The sequence below is a fragment of the Phaethon lepturus genome, unplaced genomic scaffold (assembly GCF_000687285.1).
Source record: "Phaethon lepturus isolate BGI_N335 unplaced genomic scaffold, ASM68728v1 scaffold18230, whole genome shotgun sequence".
Classification (NCBI taxonomy): Eukaryota; Metazoa; Chordata; class Aves; order Phaethontiformes; family Phaethontidae; genus Phaethon; species Phaethon lepturus.
Genome location: NW_010512789.1, coordinates 7721 through 21450, shown reverse-complemented (window position 1 = coordinate 21450; position 13730 = coordinate 7721). Strand labels below are relative to the sequence as shown.

General features: G+C 36.8%; 1 protein-coding gene across 1 annotated transcript; it reads left to right on the top strand.

The window, feature by feature from the left end:
* The first annotated feature begins 1624 nt into the window (after window positions 1-1624).
* LOC104621659 (bromodomain-containing protein 1-like) lies at window positions 1625-8463 on the top strand. Its single transcript, XM_010288201.1, has 3 exons — window positions 1625-1729; window positions 4344-4498; window positions 6553-8463. The coding sequence occupies exons 1-3, from the start codon at window positions 1637-1639 to the stop codon at window positions 6734-6736; spliced, it is 432 nt and encodes a 143-aa protein (XP_010286503.1). The 5' UTR covers window positions 1625-1636; the 3' UTR covers window positions 6737-8463.
* The last annotated feature ends 5267 nt before the right edge of the window (window positions 8464-13730 follow it).

The following is a 13730-nucleotide window of genomic DNA, read 5'->3' as shown; positions in this document are numbered from 1 at the left end:
GACTCCACTAATTAAAGATCTCTGTAAAGCCTGCTGGGATTGATAGGAAAGAACCCTGTCTTCTTTAGGAGAGTTGTTCGAGGCCTTACAGGCACTGGAAAAATTGCATTTGTTTTTCTTACTCCTATGATACCTACACCTATAATAGAACCTGTAACTACTTTTAGCTTCAAAAACATCCAACATCTTCATTATGCTGTGGTGGCAAGTTATTATGAATTACTGCATTTTGATAACTAATGTTACATAGATGTGAATCTCTAAAGTTAGACTTCTCAATGAAGTATTTTCTTGAAATGTTGATACCACTATAGATTAAAAATGAATTAGAATTTAATTAATAGCCTGTGGCTGAATATTGACTTAGAATATATTGTGGAGAATGATTGACCTCTTTTTTTTTTTCTTTTTTGTGATAATCTTAAACACGTTGTCCTTGCTATTTCTACTCTTACAAGGTTTGAAAACACTTTTATTCCAGTGCTTTTTGTGATGTTGAGGTGGAACATAGATCTGCATGCCACATTTCATTATAAATAAGCATTGCCTATTTTAAATGGTAACAGACTGGGAAGAATTGAGGAATAAATCGTATTTTGACAAGTAGAGAGCTACTTCTGTCAAGCGTTGCCTTACTGTGAAGTGCAGTAGTAACCTCTGAACTGCATTTTGGTACCACATTTCCCCTGTACCGGAGTACCTTCTCATTTTTACAGCTTGAGAACTTTCATTCCCTTCTTCCTACTTTTTCCACCCCCAGTTTCATCTTGAGAGGATAACTTACTGTCTTCTGCCCAGTCTCTTGACCATATCCCTGTGTGTCTTAGGGGGCCAGTCATGGTTCTGGTTGACTGAATGGCTTATATGTCTCATGCTTCAATCCAGTCATGAGCAATAGAGAAGATAATGAAGGATTCTGGTAGAAGCAAGCAGTAACGTAAACTCCATTTTCTATTATGCTGCCAGCTGAGAAGGAAAAAACCTACTGTTACAGCTGCTTCTTCAAACACCGTTGGTCTTTTTGAACTCTGCTGCAGGGAAAAGATGGGCAGAAAGACCAAGAGGGATGATTAAAAATAAATAAATACATAGAAATAAAAATGTCGATTAGAACTTATGCATAAGAATAGAAAAGTATACCAGACAAGCATTCAGGTGCTAATTGTACTGTTACATCTAATGCCTTGGAAACATACCATGCAACTTGCATTTTCAATACCATCACCTCTTTGACAGGATTGTTGTTGTAGTTTCAAAAGAAACTGGTTATTTGGAGTACCATAATTTTATGTTTTCTTTTGAGCTTTTTTCAATGGGAAAAGATTATTAGAATTTTGCAAACGTGCTTTCTGAGAATTAAGGTGTTTAAGATAGCCTGTTTCTAGAAGTGTCTTAAAAACTTTATCTGTATGTTTGGATTAAAGTACTGGTATTAACATTACCTTTAAAGAGCTGTTATGAACATTACCTACTTTTTATTGGTGTGTGCTTGAAAGGTGGTATTGGTATTTGGATTCTAACAGTTATGAGATATTGCTGAGGAAAATTAAGAACTGCAGAAGATTTGTCTGAATTTTCATTCTTTAACAATTTTATATTTAATTATTATTTGTTTGTAGAAGTTGGGCATAGCAGTATGTGGATTTCAACTGATGCTGCAACATCTGTTCTTGAGCCTCTAAAAGTAGTATGGGCCAAATGCAGTGGATACCCCTCTTACCCAGCTCTGGTAAGTACATAGGTTCCGTACACAAGTGATACCGTTTCTGATCTGAAAGTATCTGTGCATGAGCTTAAGGTAATTGATAAACTCCCATTCAGCATGAATAAAGGTGGATTATTCTGCCCTCTTTACCATACATCAGTTTGTAAAATGATTGCAATACCAGATGTTGAGTCAATAATGTCTGCTACCCTACCCATCTTTTGAGATGTGCAATATCTGTTGTCACAGTGTAACCCCAGATGGCAACTAAGCACCACGCAGCTGCTCGCTCACTCCCAGCTGGTGGGATGGGGAAGAGAATCAGAAGGGTAAAAGTGAGAAAACTTGTGGGGTGAGAGAAAAGCGATTTAATAGGTAAAGCAAAAGCCATGCACACAAGCAAAGCAAAACAAGAAATTCATTCACCACTTCCCAGGGGCAGGCAGGTGTTCAGCCATCTCCAGGGAAGCAGGGCTCCATCATGCATAATGGTTTCTTGGGAAGACAAACACCGTAACTCCGAATGTCCCCTCTTTTCTTCTTCCCCCAGCTTTATATGCTGAGCATGACACCATATGGTATGGAATATCCCTTTGGTCAGTTGGTGTCACCTGTCCTCGCGGTGTCCACTCTAACCTCTGGTCTCACCACCCCAGGGTGGGGTCGTGTGAGAAGCAGAAAAGGCCCTGACTCTGTGTAAGCACTGCTCAACCATAATGAAAACATGCCGTATATTATCAATGCTGTTTTCAGCACAAATCCAAAACATAGCCCCATACTAGCTACTATGAAGAAAATCAACTCTATCCCAACCAAAACCAGTGCATCTGTCTCAGTAGTCTTTGCTTCTGCAATTTATATTATTTTTTAAGGGGTCAACAGAATAAGCATTTGGCAGGCATCTTGTTAGTGTTGGAACTGTAAGACGTTTTCTGCTGCAAAATGAGTATAAAAATACTTCTGATTCTGCAGTTCATTAAAGAAGCAAAAAACTTGGTAGAGTCAGAATAAATTGAATGGTTGCATCCAGTTGTGAATGATGTACTAGAAAACTTAAAGCTGTTGTGCCCATGTTATTTTAGGAGAAATACACACAGTTTTACTTAAATCAAAGCTTGCAGAGAAAATGTTGTTGATTGAGTGTTTGGCTTTAGGCATTTGGGGTTATGGAAACAGTTTATACACTATGGCTTGATTTATATAATAGACTGGGCAGTCATGACTGTTTTAATGTGTTCTGGGGACATCAGGAAATGTAATCAGAGTCAGGTTTTAGCAGGGCCTGTTGCAATAGGACAAAGGGTAATGGTTTTAAGCTAAAAGAGGGTAGATTTAGACTAGATCTGAGGAAGAAATTTTTCACAATGAGGGGGATGCAACACTAGCACAGGTTGCCCAGAGAGGTGGTAGAGGCCGCATGCCTGGAAACATTCAAGGTCAGGTTGGACGAGGCTCTGAGCAACCTGATCTAGTTGAAGATGTCTCAGCTCATTGCAGAGGGGTTGGACTAGATGACCTTTAAAGCTCCCTTCCAACCCAAATCATTCCATGATTCTATAAAAACTGTGGAGGTGAGATTCAGAGCACTTAAGTGCCTTCAGTGGGTGACCTGAACGCTCTTGGGTGAAGTGATGAATGCTTGATGATTTGATTGTCTTTTGAATGGTGTTAACACTTCAGTGTTAGAACAAGCTCATCATGACCAAATGGGCTCCTTTTCTGCCCACTCCTTTATGTCAGCACTGGTGTTTCTCAGTGTGATTGAGGAATTAAACCTCAGTCAAAAGAAAGTCCTTCTCCCAATTTGTAAACTCCCCACAGTGTTAGCTTTCTGTTGATTTAGTTCCCATAATCAGTTTACTGTGGATTAAGATTGGTGCCAGTGTGGATGCTAGAAAAACAATAGAGGTTTATAGGGTAGGAGTTGGGCGGAACAGGCATGAAGTAACATAATCCCTCTTTGGTGGAAGCTGGGCGCTTGACAGTGCTGTGGTCTGCCTACAAAGGAGTTGTTCCATCAGCCTGATCAGTTTAATTTTAGCAGCATCTTTTCCCCTCTCCCAACCTTTGTTTAGAAAAAAAATTGTGACTCTAACTGCATGGTTAAAACTGAGTCATTAAATTGGATATGCAAGATACTTGAAAGTGACTTCCGATTTCTTTTTTTTCTGTTTGGGTTTCTTTTTTTTTTTGCTTGTTTAGAGGGTTTTTTCCCTCCAGATTTTGAGTGTGGGGCTTGTATTTTGCAGAAGCAAGTATTTATACCTTAAAATAGGTTGTTTCTTTGAAGATACCTGAAATTCAAAAACAAAAATTTGAGGCTGCTTATGACTAGTTGCTTTTAGAAATCCTGGTACAATGTTCTCACTCTGAAACCTGCTTGTCAGTCTGCAAAATTGTGCTAAGTGAAATTCAAATGTAACTTTTAAGAATTGATGAGGTGAAAAATGCTCTAGGCCTCCACTATGCCTAGTCATCTTATGTCAAGAAGTTATGTAAGTATGTAATACAAAGCAAATTTATGTCCAGTGGCTGTTTAGTTTATGATTCTTTTCCCATTAACTTTACTTGTAATAACTGCTTAAAATAAATCACATTGTTTTAAAAATTAGGAACTGTCCTTTCTTCTCTTCTATAGATTATTGACCCTAAGATGCCTCGTGTTGCTGGCCATCACAACGGTGTTACTATACCAGTGCCACCTCTGGATGTACTGAAAATTGGAGAACAAATGCAGACCAAATCAGACGAGAAACTATTCTTAGTACTATTTTTTGACAATAAAAGAAGTTGGTATGTTATTGAAATACATTGTTTGATGCAGTGACTTAAAATTTTAAAAGCCTTTAGTCTAAAATAAAATCGAAACATGATCTTTCCTATGGAAGTATCAACTGTAATGTTAAAATTTCATATTTGAGTCTGTTCTTGGACCAAGGCATATCATCACTGAAAGATAGCTTTTTATGGTCAGTTTGGAAGAAAATAAGAAAAATGAGTAGCCTTTTGGTTTGATTTACAAGCTGGTTTAATTTGTTGACCTGATAAATTTGCTTCTTTGGCTAAACAGATTTTTTTTAAGGTAATATTTTTTTAGTCTTTGCTTTCCAAATGACAACACTCCCCCCCCCAGTCTGCTCAAGTGCATTTTCTTCAAATTTTTAATTTCTCTAGTTAAATGCTTTACTAACACTGTCATTTGATGTTCTTAGGCCTTTCTAAATTTTTTCATTAAATACTCCGTTTTTCCATTTCTTTCAGCATCAGCAATATGCTGTGTGGAGCCTGAAGGGATAATTCACACAATAAAATATTCTCTTCCCCTTTTGCTAGTTTTTTATTGTGGTTTGTTTTTTTTTTTTTTTTTTAAAGTTAGGGTTTTTTGGTGTATTTTTGTTTGGTTGTTTGGGGGGGGAGGGGGGTTTGCCAGATACGGAAGCTTTTCATCTACCTCTCTTTCTTGCTTTCATCAAGTTACATATTTCTTTCCTGTGTTGTTCTTAATCCGTCTCCTCCCCAGGTTTCCACACAGTTCAAGCTAGCTTTAAATCCTTATATCTCAATTTTACTGTTGAATTTGCTTACACTTAACAGATACCATTTTCCTCTTTAGCTGATCATATGTGATGTTCTCGAAATGCTGCCATTCTCCTCACTCTCTCTGTCCTAGTATGCTATCACCTAAATAACTTCCTGCGTGAAATTTAGAACTGATGTTTGCTTTCCTGTCCCCATAGGTTGTTTGGAATAATCATGATTCTTTGGCTTGCTCTCTGTTCTTCAATTCTTTTCTTAATTAATTGGTATTTCTTCATGATCTTTTTTAAGTTGCACAGGATTCCAGTGACTCTTCACATTTTTTTGTTTCATTGTGTGTGCTCAGTACAATGGGGTTGTAGTTTAGAGTGCTTTAATAAAAAACAGTATTTCAAGAGACAGTTTTACTCAGTTAAAATATCTGGAGAAAATGTTTTATATCAGACTTTACTGTCTGATTTGCAGTTGGTTTGAGTCCAAATGGATTCCCAAACTGAAGTTTTTAAACAGAAGCATGGCTTCTGCCATTTGCAGGGTTGGAATTGCAGACTACAGTAACATACTTTAATAGATATTCATTCGTTTACCTAACTTTTGTTTTCCTTAATACCTGTAACATAAGAAAAGAGGATTAAGATAAACATTTATGGAAATGAAGTAAATTTAGTTCATACATTTGTAATTACTTAGAATGCTTTTCCTTTAACAAGAAGAATGGGATCTAGAGCTTCTTTCATTATCAGTCCTCTGTGCCCAGCAATTAATGATATTCGTGGTGCTTAAAACAGAAGAGTACCCTGAATACTGAGTTAGTGAGATTTCATACTGTGGGGTAAAAGCAGAACTTCCTGGCAGTGTAGCTTTCCCCATAAAGACCAAATTGAGATGTATTAAATGTAAGGCAAAAATTCATCATCTGCAAATTCCTTGAACTAATGGAAATGAAAGAATGAGGAGAAACAATACTCTGTCAAATTAACCTTGTGTCCTGTTCATTGTTAGTTGCTGCTGCCTGTTCTTAAACTAAACCGCATCAGTATTCCATGCTAATTTTTTTCAGTTGATATTTAATATCAATCATCAAATAAGTATCACTGAATTGAAATGTATTCTTTGTTTTGTGGAAGAGGCTTTCTTAATATTTCCTGTTATTTAAGGCAAGTAAGTACTATCTTAAGAAGAATTTTCTCACTTCATTTAAGATTGTAAATCTGATCTGGTCTATGAGAAACACAGTGTGGTAGACATTTCTGGACAAACTTCTTGATTTTATTCTATATTTAACATACTTATTTTACCCTTTCTTACAGGCAGTGGCTTCCCAAGTCCAAAATGGTTCCCCTTGGGATAGATGAGACTATAGACAAGTTAAAAATGATGGAAGGTCGTAACTCAAGCATACGAAAAGCAGTAAGAATTGCTTTTGATCGTGCTATGAATCACCTGAGTAGAGTCCATGGAGAACCAGTCAGTGACTTCAGTGATATTGACTAACAGAGATTCTACCGAGGCATGAAGATACCACACAGACTTGAACTCTACTAATGAACCTCTTTGTCTAAAAGAATGTATTGAAGATACAACCCCTTAATTGTTGATTCAGTGGCTGAGTTCTGCAAACTTGAAATAGTTGAGCAATTCTTCTAAATCACCATTGCCATATTGATTAATGATTTTATCGTGTTGTAGTTTGGAGGATTTTCCACTAAACTTGTTAAAATGTCTTGTTCATAGTGTTCATAATTGTACATAAATGTATATTCAACACTTAACTTATTCTGATTTTAGAAGTAGCTCTTTAATTCCTTTTATAATTTTGCTGGGGAGGGAGTTGGTTTTTGTTTCCATGCTTTTTACTTTTTTTTTCGTTTCTTTCTGAGGTTAAGTTACCTAAGCACCATCTTCCAGCTTAAGGTGTTTAGTGGATCTTAAAGCCTAATATCAAAATGGCATCAAATATATGTTTGCCTGAATCATATACAATATGGTGCTGCTTGTATCATTTCTTCCTTGGTCTGTAGCTTCTGAAAAAGACTCCTGAATGTTTGTGTAAATCGTTGCTCTTTGCACAAAGTACCACATATTTAAGATTGATGTAAATTTACAATTACAAATATGTATTTTAAGAAAGGATGTTGCATTATTTTGGAGGGTACTTTGTGAGAAAGACTTCAAGAAGAAAATTATACTATGTACATCACTTGCAAATCACCAAAAACACTCCATTGTTGCCCAAAATAACTTAAGATTCTTTTTGTTTTAAACAAACCTGGCTTAAAGCCTGCAAGCACATTATTTCTTTCAAAACCATATCCCATTTATCTCCCGTTCATTTAATTTTGTTGGTATGTGTGCCTCCCTGTGTTTTATTTATTGTAGAAAATGTATTAATTTGCTTTATAATGAAAAATAAAATTGACAAATATATTGATATGCATTTTTATACAGGCACATAAGAAGACAACTTGCTTTGGGAGAAAAATGTATTGGAAATTGTATAAAATAACTTGATGGTTTGTGTGTAATTTGATTTTTTTGTAACCTGTAATCTTTTGTTTCCAATGAGGGGATTTATGTAACTTTTAATTTAGAACACTTTGGTAGCAATAGAAACTTTGGATACATTTTTGTATGGTACATGTGATGTATATAGAATTAGTACTTTATTTTTATTTTTAAGAAGTAAAGCATTATGTTTGGGCAGGGGGAAGAAGGAGGGTGGGTTTCCAGAACTGCATTTTTATATTAAAAAGAAAAAAAATAAAGTCAAGATATTGATTGTTGTAGCTACTTTATTCCTACCTTCACTGAGATACCGAATTTGTAACAATGAAAATGGCAAGGTATGTTTGCAATGTGATTTATAATGACTCCATTATTTATAAATGCACTGTGTTTGAACTCTTTTGCAGTGATATCTTAAATACTGTACCAAGTTATATAATATGAAACACCAAATAATGCATATGAATGCACGAAGTATTTATGCCCAGCTTTTTTTATAAAGGATTAGCAAATACAGCAAAACCAGTACTTTTTAAATCTTTTTTTAAAACTTCATTGAATAGCATACTTCATTGTTAAACCTGCTTGAGTCTTTATTTTAAAGGGACAATTACTTTTTAAATAGTTTTTAATGTTTTTATTCTCTCTATTGTTTGTAATACCCCCTTAGAAGCTTGAAATAAAATTTCTTTCTCAACTGTTAATTTTGTCCTGAATTTAGCCCCTGAGATTGTGCTGTAGTGCCCACTCTCTTACTCCATGACTGAACTGTTACAGAGGCACCACTGCAAGAACCTGAGGGTTTCCTTGCAGTGGCATGCAGTATCGTCCTTACTGAGCCCTCTGCGTGGTAGGTACTCTAGTTGGGCTACACCAGCTGAGACCAGTTGCCTATAATGGACTTCAGTAACGACAAAGATTAGTTGGATAAATTTCACAAATGGTCAAGCAGATAGTTTCTCAGTCTTGACAGTGAACACAGCTTTAGGGGGAGTAGCGATGGCCGCTGTCCTTTAAGGACTGTGGTGGAGGTGCTGTGATAGAAACAACAGCCACATCAGGTACAAAACTAAAATGAAAATTTGGTTGTTTGCCTTAAGTAGAACTTCTGCGTGGGGACTTGAAGGATCTGCCGTACTAGCGATGCTCATCTTTGAAGGGAATGGAGCTTCATTTGTGCAATATTGAGACAGTAGAACAACTTGTGATCTGCTAGGACTGCCTATTAAGTCTTCCAAAAAAACAGCGTGCATCAGATCGTATTTCAGATGTGTTCCAACAAATTACTCAAATCTGGTGTGTGTGAAACTGGATACAATGATTCACAGCCTCATTCTGGCAAGCAGAGAAGATGGTTTTTTGGATCTGTCAGACCTAGAAAAGCTGAAATTATAGTTGCAAGAGGAGTAGGAAGATGATATTTTGGTACTTATAAGAATTTTGACATCAATTCCCAGAAAAAAGAAAAAGCATACACAACAGTTGCAAAATGATTCATGAGAAGGCTTCCCAGGTTCTCAACTGCTTCTGATGGTAGCAACAGAGGAGGGGGGAAAAAAGCTCCTTGTTTGAAAACAAAAGCAGAGCATTGATTTCATTATGCTGTAACAAATTGTTTGACCATGTCTTCAGTGAAAGCTTTAGTTTGAATTTTGCTCAGACTTCCAAGTTGCATTTTCTGGCTTTTATCTTCAGAGACAGCTCCATCAGTTCTTGGAGAAGGTGAATTTGCTGCCTTGATCTTAGAGGTGTCTGTATGTACTTAAGAGAATTCTGAGCTGGAGAGCTTCACTGATTAAGAGAGGCCTGTTAAGTGTCCTAATGAACCACACTCTGTATTCGTGTGATGAAACTGGCATGAAAGGGTACGTTGGGGTCTCTTTTGTGTACGTGATGGAAATCATCCCAGATACTGTCTGAGGAAGCTGCTGCAGCGGCGGCTACAGCTGTTGCCATGCTCTCTCGTGCCGAGGTTGAGTATCATCCAGAGGTTCTTCAGATGGGGTTAAAGTCTGAGAAATTATTTTCAACTTGTTAGTTTTCAGTGTGACTTGTAATGTGTTTTTAAGGGATTTCATACCTATTTTGGAAAGGAAGTCCAAGCTCCAAAGCTGCTTTATTTCCAAATTCTTGGACCTGACCAGATACAGTAGTTAGATGAATACATGCATATTGGAATGTGCTTCACTGCATTTTAGACCAAGTTCTGCTATGACACCATTAATAACTGTTAGAGTTAGCTGGAATGGAAATTAGTATTTTAGTGGAGGGGAAAAAAAAGGGGGAAGACCAGACTGTATCTTACTGGTTTTTTGAGGAGTGTTGCAGCAGAAAGTACAGGGAGTGGATTTGCATATTCACTACTCCTTTCTGGTATGATCACTTTCTGCTAATACAGTGAGAATCTGGGATCAGAAGCTCAAGCTACGTGAAAATTTGTCTCCTCTTGTATTAAAATGTGAGAAATCATGTTAACAAATATTTAGGGAAAAAATGTGGATAGAGAATTACTTTGAAAAAAAAACCAACCTGTTTGTTACCTAACTCAGTGATTATTTTGAATGTTTGTTGATTGTTATTTTGTATTTTTTACACTAGAGGGAGCAACACACAGAGATCATCAACATTCACAAAATTACTATTTTCTTTTCAAAATGTTGCTGTTAAAACTTTTTTCTGGTAAACAGTCTTTTCTGCTTCTAGTATTTGTACATCAAAAGTAGCTTTCTCTGATGTTCTTGCAAGTGGGCCGTTTTGGAAATGCTTGTTTTTAACTGTAGAGCTAGTACATAGAACAAGAACTCTAGATTTTCTGGCGCTCTTACTTTGTGTCTAATTGCTAGTGACAGGAAAGCTACTTTTTACACTGTGTTTTATTTAGCCATTGATTTTCCTTTCACAGGTGTACCGGTATGGGTTTATTCTATAGTGTTTCAAACAGAAAATGACTCGGGGCCGTTTGCTGCTCGTAATAACGCTGCGTGAGTCAAACACGCAGCAAGCGCCGACAAAAATACTCAAGCTTGGAGGTTAAGGTGTGAGATGAGGCAATTGCTCTGTCCTGCAGGCTGGCGAAGGACGTTTGTCTTCAGGATGTTCACAAGGGAATTAAATAAACTTAACTTTGACACTTTTTTTTTCCCCTCCCTCCCTGTAAGTCCGTAACACAAATATAGAAGCAAAATGTAAATGGAAGAAAGATTTACTGTCCGCATTCTACTTAAAACCTTTCAGTTACCTTGTTTACATTTTTGTGTATCATTCAGTTACTATGACTTGCCTGTTTTATCAGTTCTTCCTTGAAAGGTTTATTTCCTCTAAAACTTCTCTTATAAGGTAGAAAAAGAGTACATTCAAGCTAATCAGAGTTTATTATAAAGTTGAAAATACTCTTTTGGAATAGCATGAAATTGATAAATAAGTGCTTTTTACACTTTTTTGGAAAGCGGTATTTGATGGGAGGGGGTTGTAGATTTATTTTTATCTGCCTACTTTATTCAGCTTGCTTTCATTGCCTCTGATTTTGTTGTTCGTATTTTCTTAGGCAACCAGGAAAAATATCACCTAGAACAAACAGGTTTTTGAAAAGCTGCAGTTGTTCACAAAGTAGTTGTCAATGGTTTGATGTGAAACTGGGAGAACACTTTCAATAGTGTGCCTTTTGGGTCTGCACATTGGTGAATAGTATTTAATACTTTCATGCGAAATAGCATGCAAAACCCTTAAATGCTAGTCTAGATTTTTTTGTGTGTGTACTTACATCTGTGTTTTGAGTGAACTTTTATTTTGCTCTAGTAGTTCTTTGGCTCATACTTTGCTTCCTACTTGGTGTGACTTTCATCTATGGTATGTATGCCCCAGAATTAGTTTCTTTACAGACTGACATGTAGACAGACTGAACTAGCCATAAAACATCGTGTTTGAATAGCAGTAGGGTTTTTTCCCCACGCACAGAGGGAATCTGGAATTAGAGAGATGTTGTTTGTCCAAACCAGGACAAGATGATGCATTTGGGCCACAGGTCCTTTATAAAGTAAAGTAAAGACCTGTGTTAAAACTGTCATCTTTTCCTTTTTTTTTTTTTTTTTTTTCTTCTCCTTTCAGTGGAAATAGCTGTCTGTGCGCGAGGAAAATTACTGTTACAGGATAAACAGAAAGCAAGTAAAACTACGGTCAGGTTGTACATGAACTTTACTAGCAATCTAAATTTTATGCCTTTTCTATATAACCCATATTTATGATGGTGCAACTGAATAGTCCTTAACTTACATATTTTAGGAGAAAAGTGAAATTGAAGTTACTCCTCTGCACTTCTGCCAGGAGGAGAATGTATACAAGATGTCTATAAGATGCTGATGAAGCATGAAGATCAATTTTTCAGATCAACTTCATCAAATAATTTGAACCAAGCAAATCTAATTTGCTGCATATTTGTCTGCTTCTTTCCACAGATGCTTAGTTCTTCTGAAAATGTCTAATACAGTACTTGTCAGAAGGTGTTTCCAGATGAGAGAAATATGGGGCTTGGTTGCATTGTTGATGACATTAGAAAATAGTCCTAACTTTTAATGAAAACATTACTCCAAAAGGGGATTTCAGCAGTGGAGAAAAAAGGCTTTTTGTAGTGTCTGACTGAAGAAATGTACATATACATTTTGTTTTGTTTTCTAGAAACTCACAAATTGCTATTTTTTTCTGAGTTTTCATTACTCCCTTTTAAATCAAAGATCGTTAAACTGACTTACTTTATATGATCTCTTGAAATTCCCATGTTTATCTTGAATGTGATTTATTTTTTGTTATTTCTTTTTAATACTTCAACTGCTGTAAAAATTTTGAGGTGTATGTAAATAAATTACAGTCTTAGTTGGTCTTTCGTAGGTAATGAAGTGTTTGTAGTCTTTGGTACTAAGCAGGATCGAGCAGCCTTGTGTGTGGCTTCCTGTACACAATAGGTTTCACCCAAATTCTTTGGTGGTTGTTTTGGGGAAAAGAATAATACTGCCATCCAAGATAATGTGTAAAAACATCACTTAAGTGAATCCATCCCAGACTTCTTCACTCTTCTTAAGCATTCTCAGATCTTACTCAGCTGGCAAATTAATCTGGATCAGAATAGGCTTCTCAAAATCATCTAAGCATAATGTTATTTTTCATAGCTTTATTTTGTTGACAGATAGCACTGTTGAGCCTTTACCTCTTTTCATGTTGTATACCACCGTACATACTCTAACAAAGGCTTTTTTACATTCTTCTGCTGACCAGTCGTGATGGTGTGCTTCCCCCCGCCATCTGCTTAAGAATAGCCACCAGTGGTGGTTGTGATGGCTGTACCCGGCTTAGGTGGGACTCTGGGGAGACGCATAACAACACAATAGCTAAGGGCTATAAAATTTGCTCAACAGTTGAGGGCTAGTTGAGCATGCACCAACCAAAATACATCTGGTATGCAAATATGACTATAAGTTAATCATCTTACTCCATAAACAGTAGACAGCCCAGAGCCCATTGAGCTTTGCTGCATGGCAGCAGGCTGCATGCCAGGACCTGCCCTTGAGTAGGGACACCTCTCAAGGTTACTTCTCCAGGTTGAGAGAATCCTTATTGCATCAGATACTCATAAGTGAATTGGGAATAAGCACACTGAAACTTTGAAATCTTGGCTAAGTGATATAAAGGTTTGACTGTGCATATGTAATCCTTTAGACATAAACCATTGACCAAGTCTGGGACCAAGTCTGGATCCAGCCGCACCTAGACTCCTCTCTGAGAAGGAATTTAGGATGCAAGGGGGCCCTCTCTGCACCTTGTGACTCTACGGGAGGTGCAACTCTCCCTGACCCTGTTCTCTATGCAGTACATAATCAAGCGTACCTTGTCATTGAACCTTGTTAAACCCCTGTCACATTCACCATTGAACTTTGTTATCTCACTGGCTTATATCAATAAAATATATGGTTGCTTCTCTCTTGCGAGTGAAGTG

What these genes read in the sequence shown, in the direction of transcription:
- LOC104621659 (XM_010288201.1), top strand. Translation starts at nt 1,637, where the DNA reads ATGTGGATTTCAACTGATGCTGCAACATCTGTTCTTGAGCCTCTAAAA. An exon ending in ACCCCTCTTACCCAGCTCTG is followed by an intron (nt 1,730 to 4,343) that starts GTAAGTACATAG and finishes TCTCTTCTATAG; the next exon opens with ATTATTGACCCTAAGATGCC. An exon ending in TTTGACAATAAAAGAAGTTG is followed by an intron (nt 4,499 to 6,552) that starts GTATGTTATTGA and finishes CCTTTCTTACAG; the next exon opens with GCAGTGGCTTCCCAAGTCCA.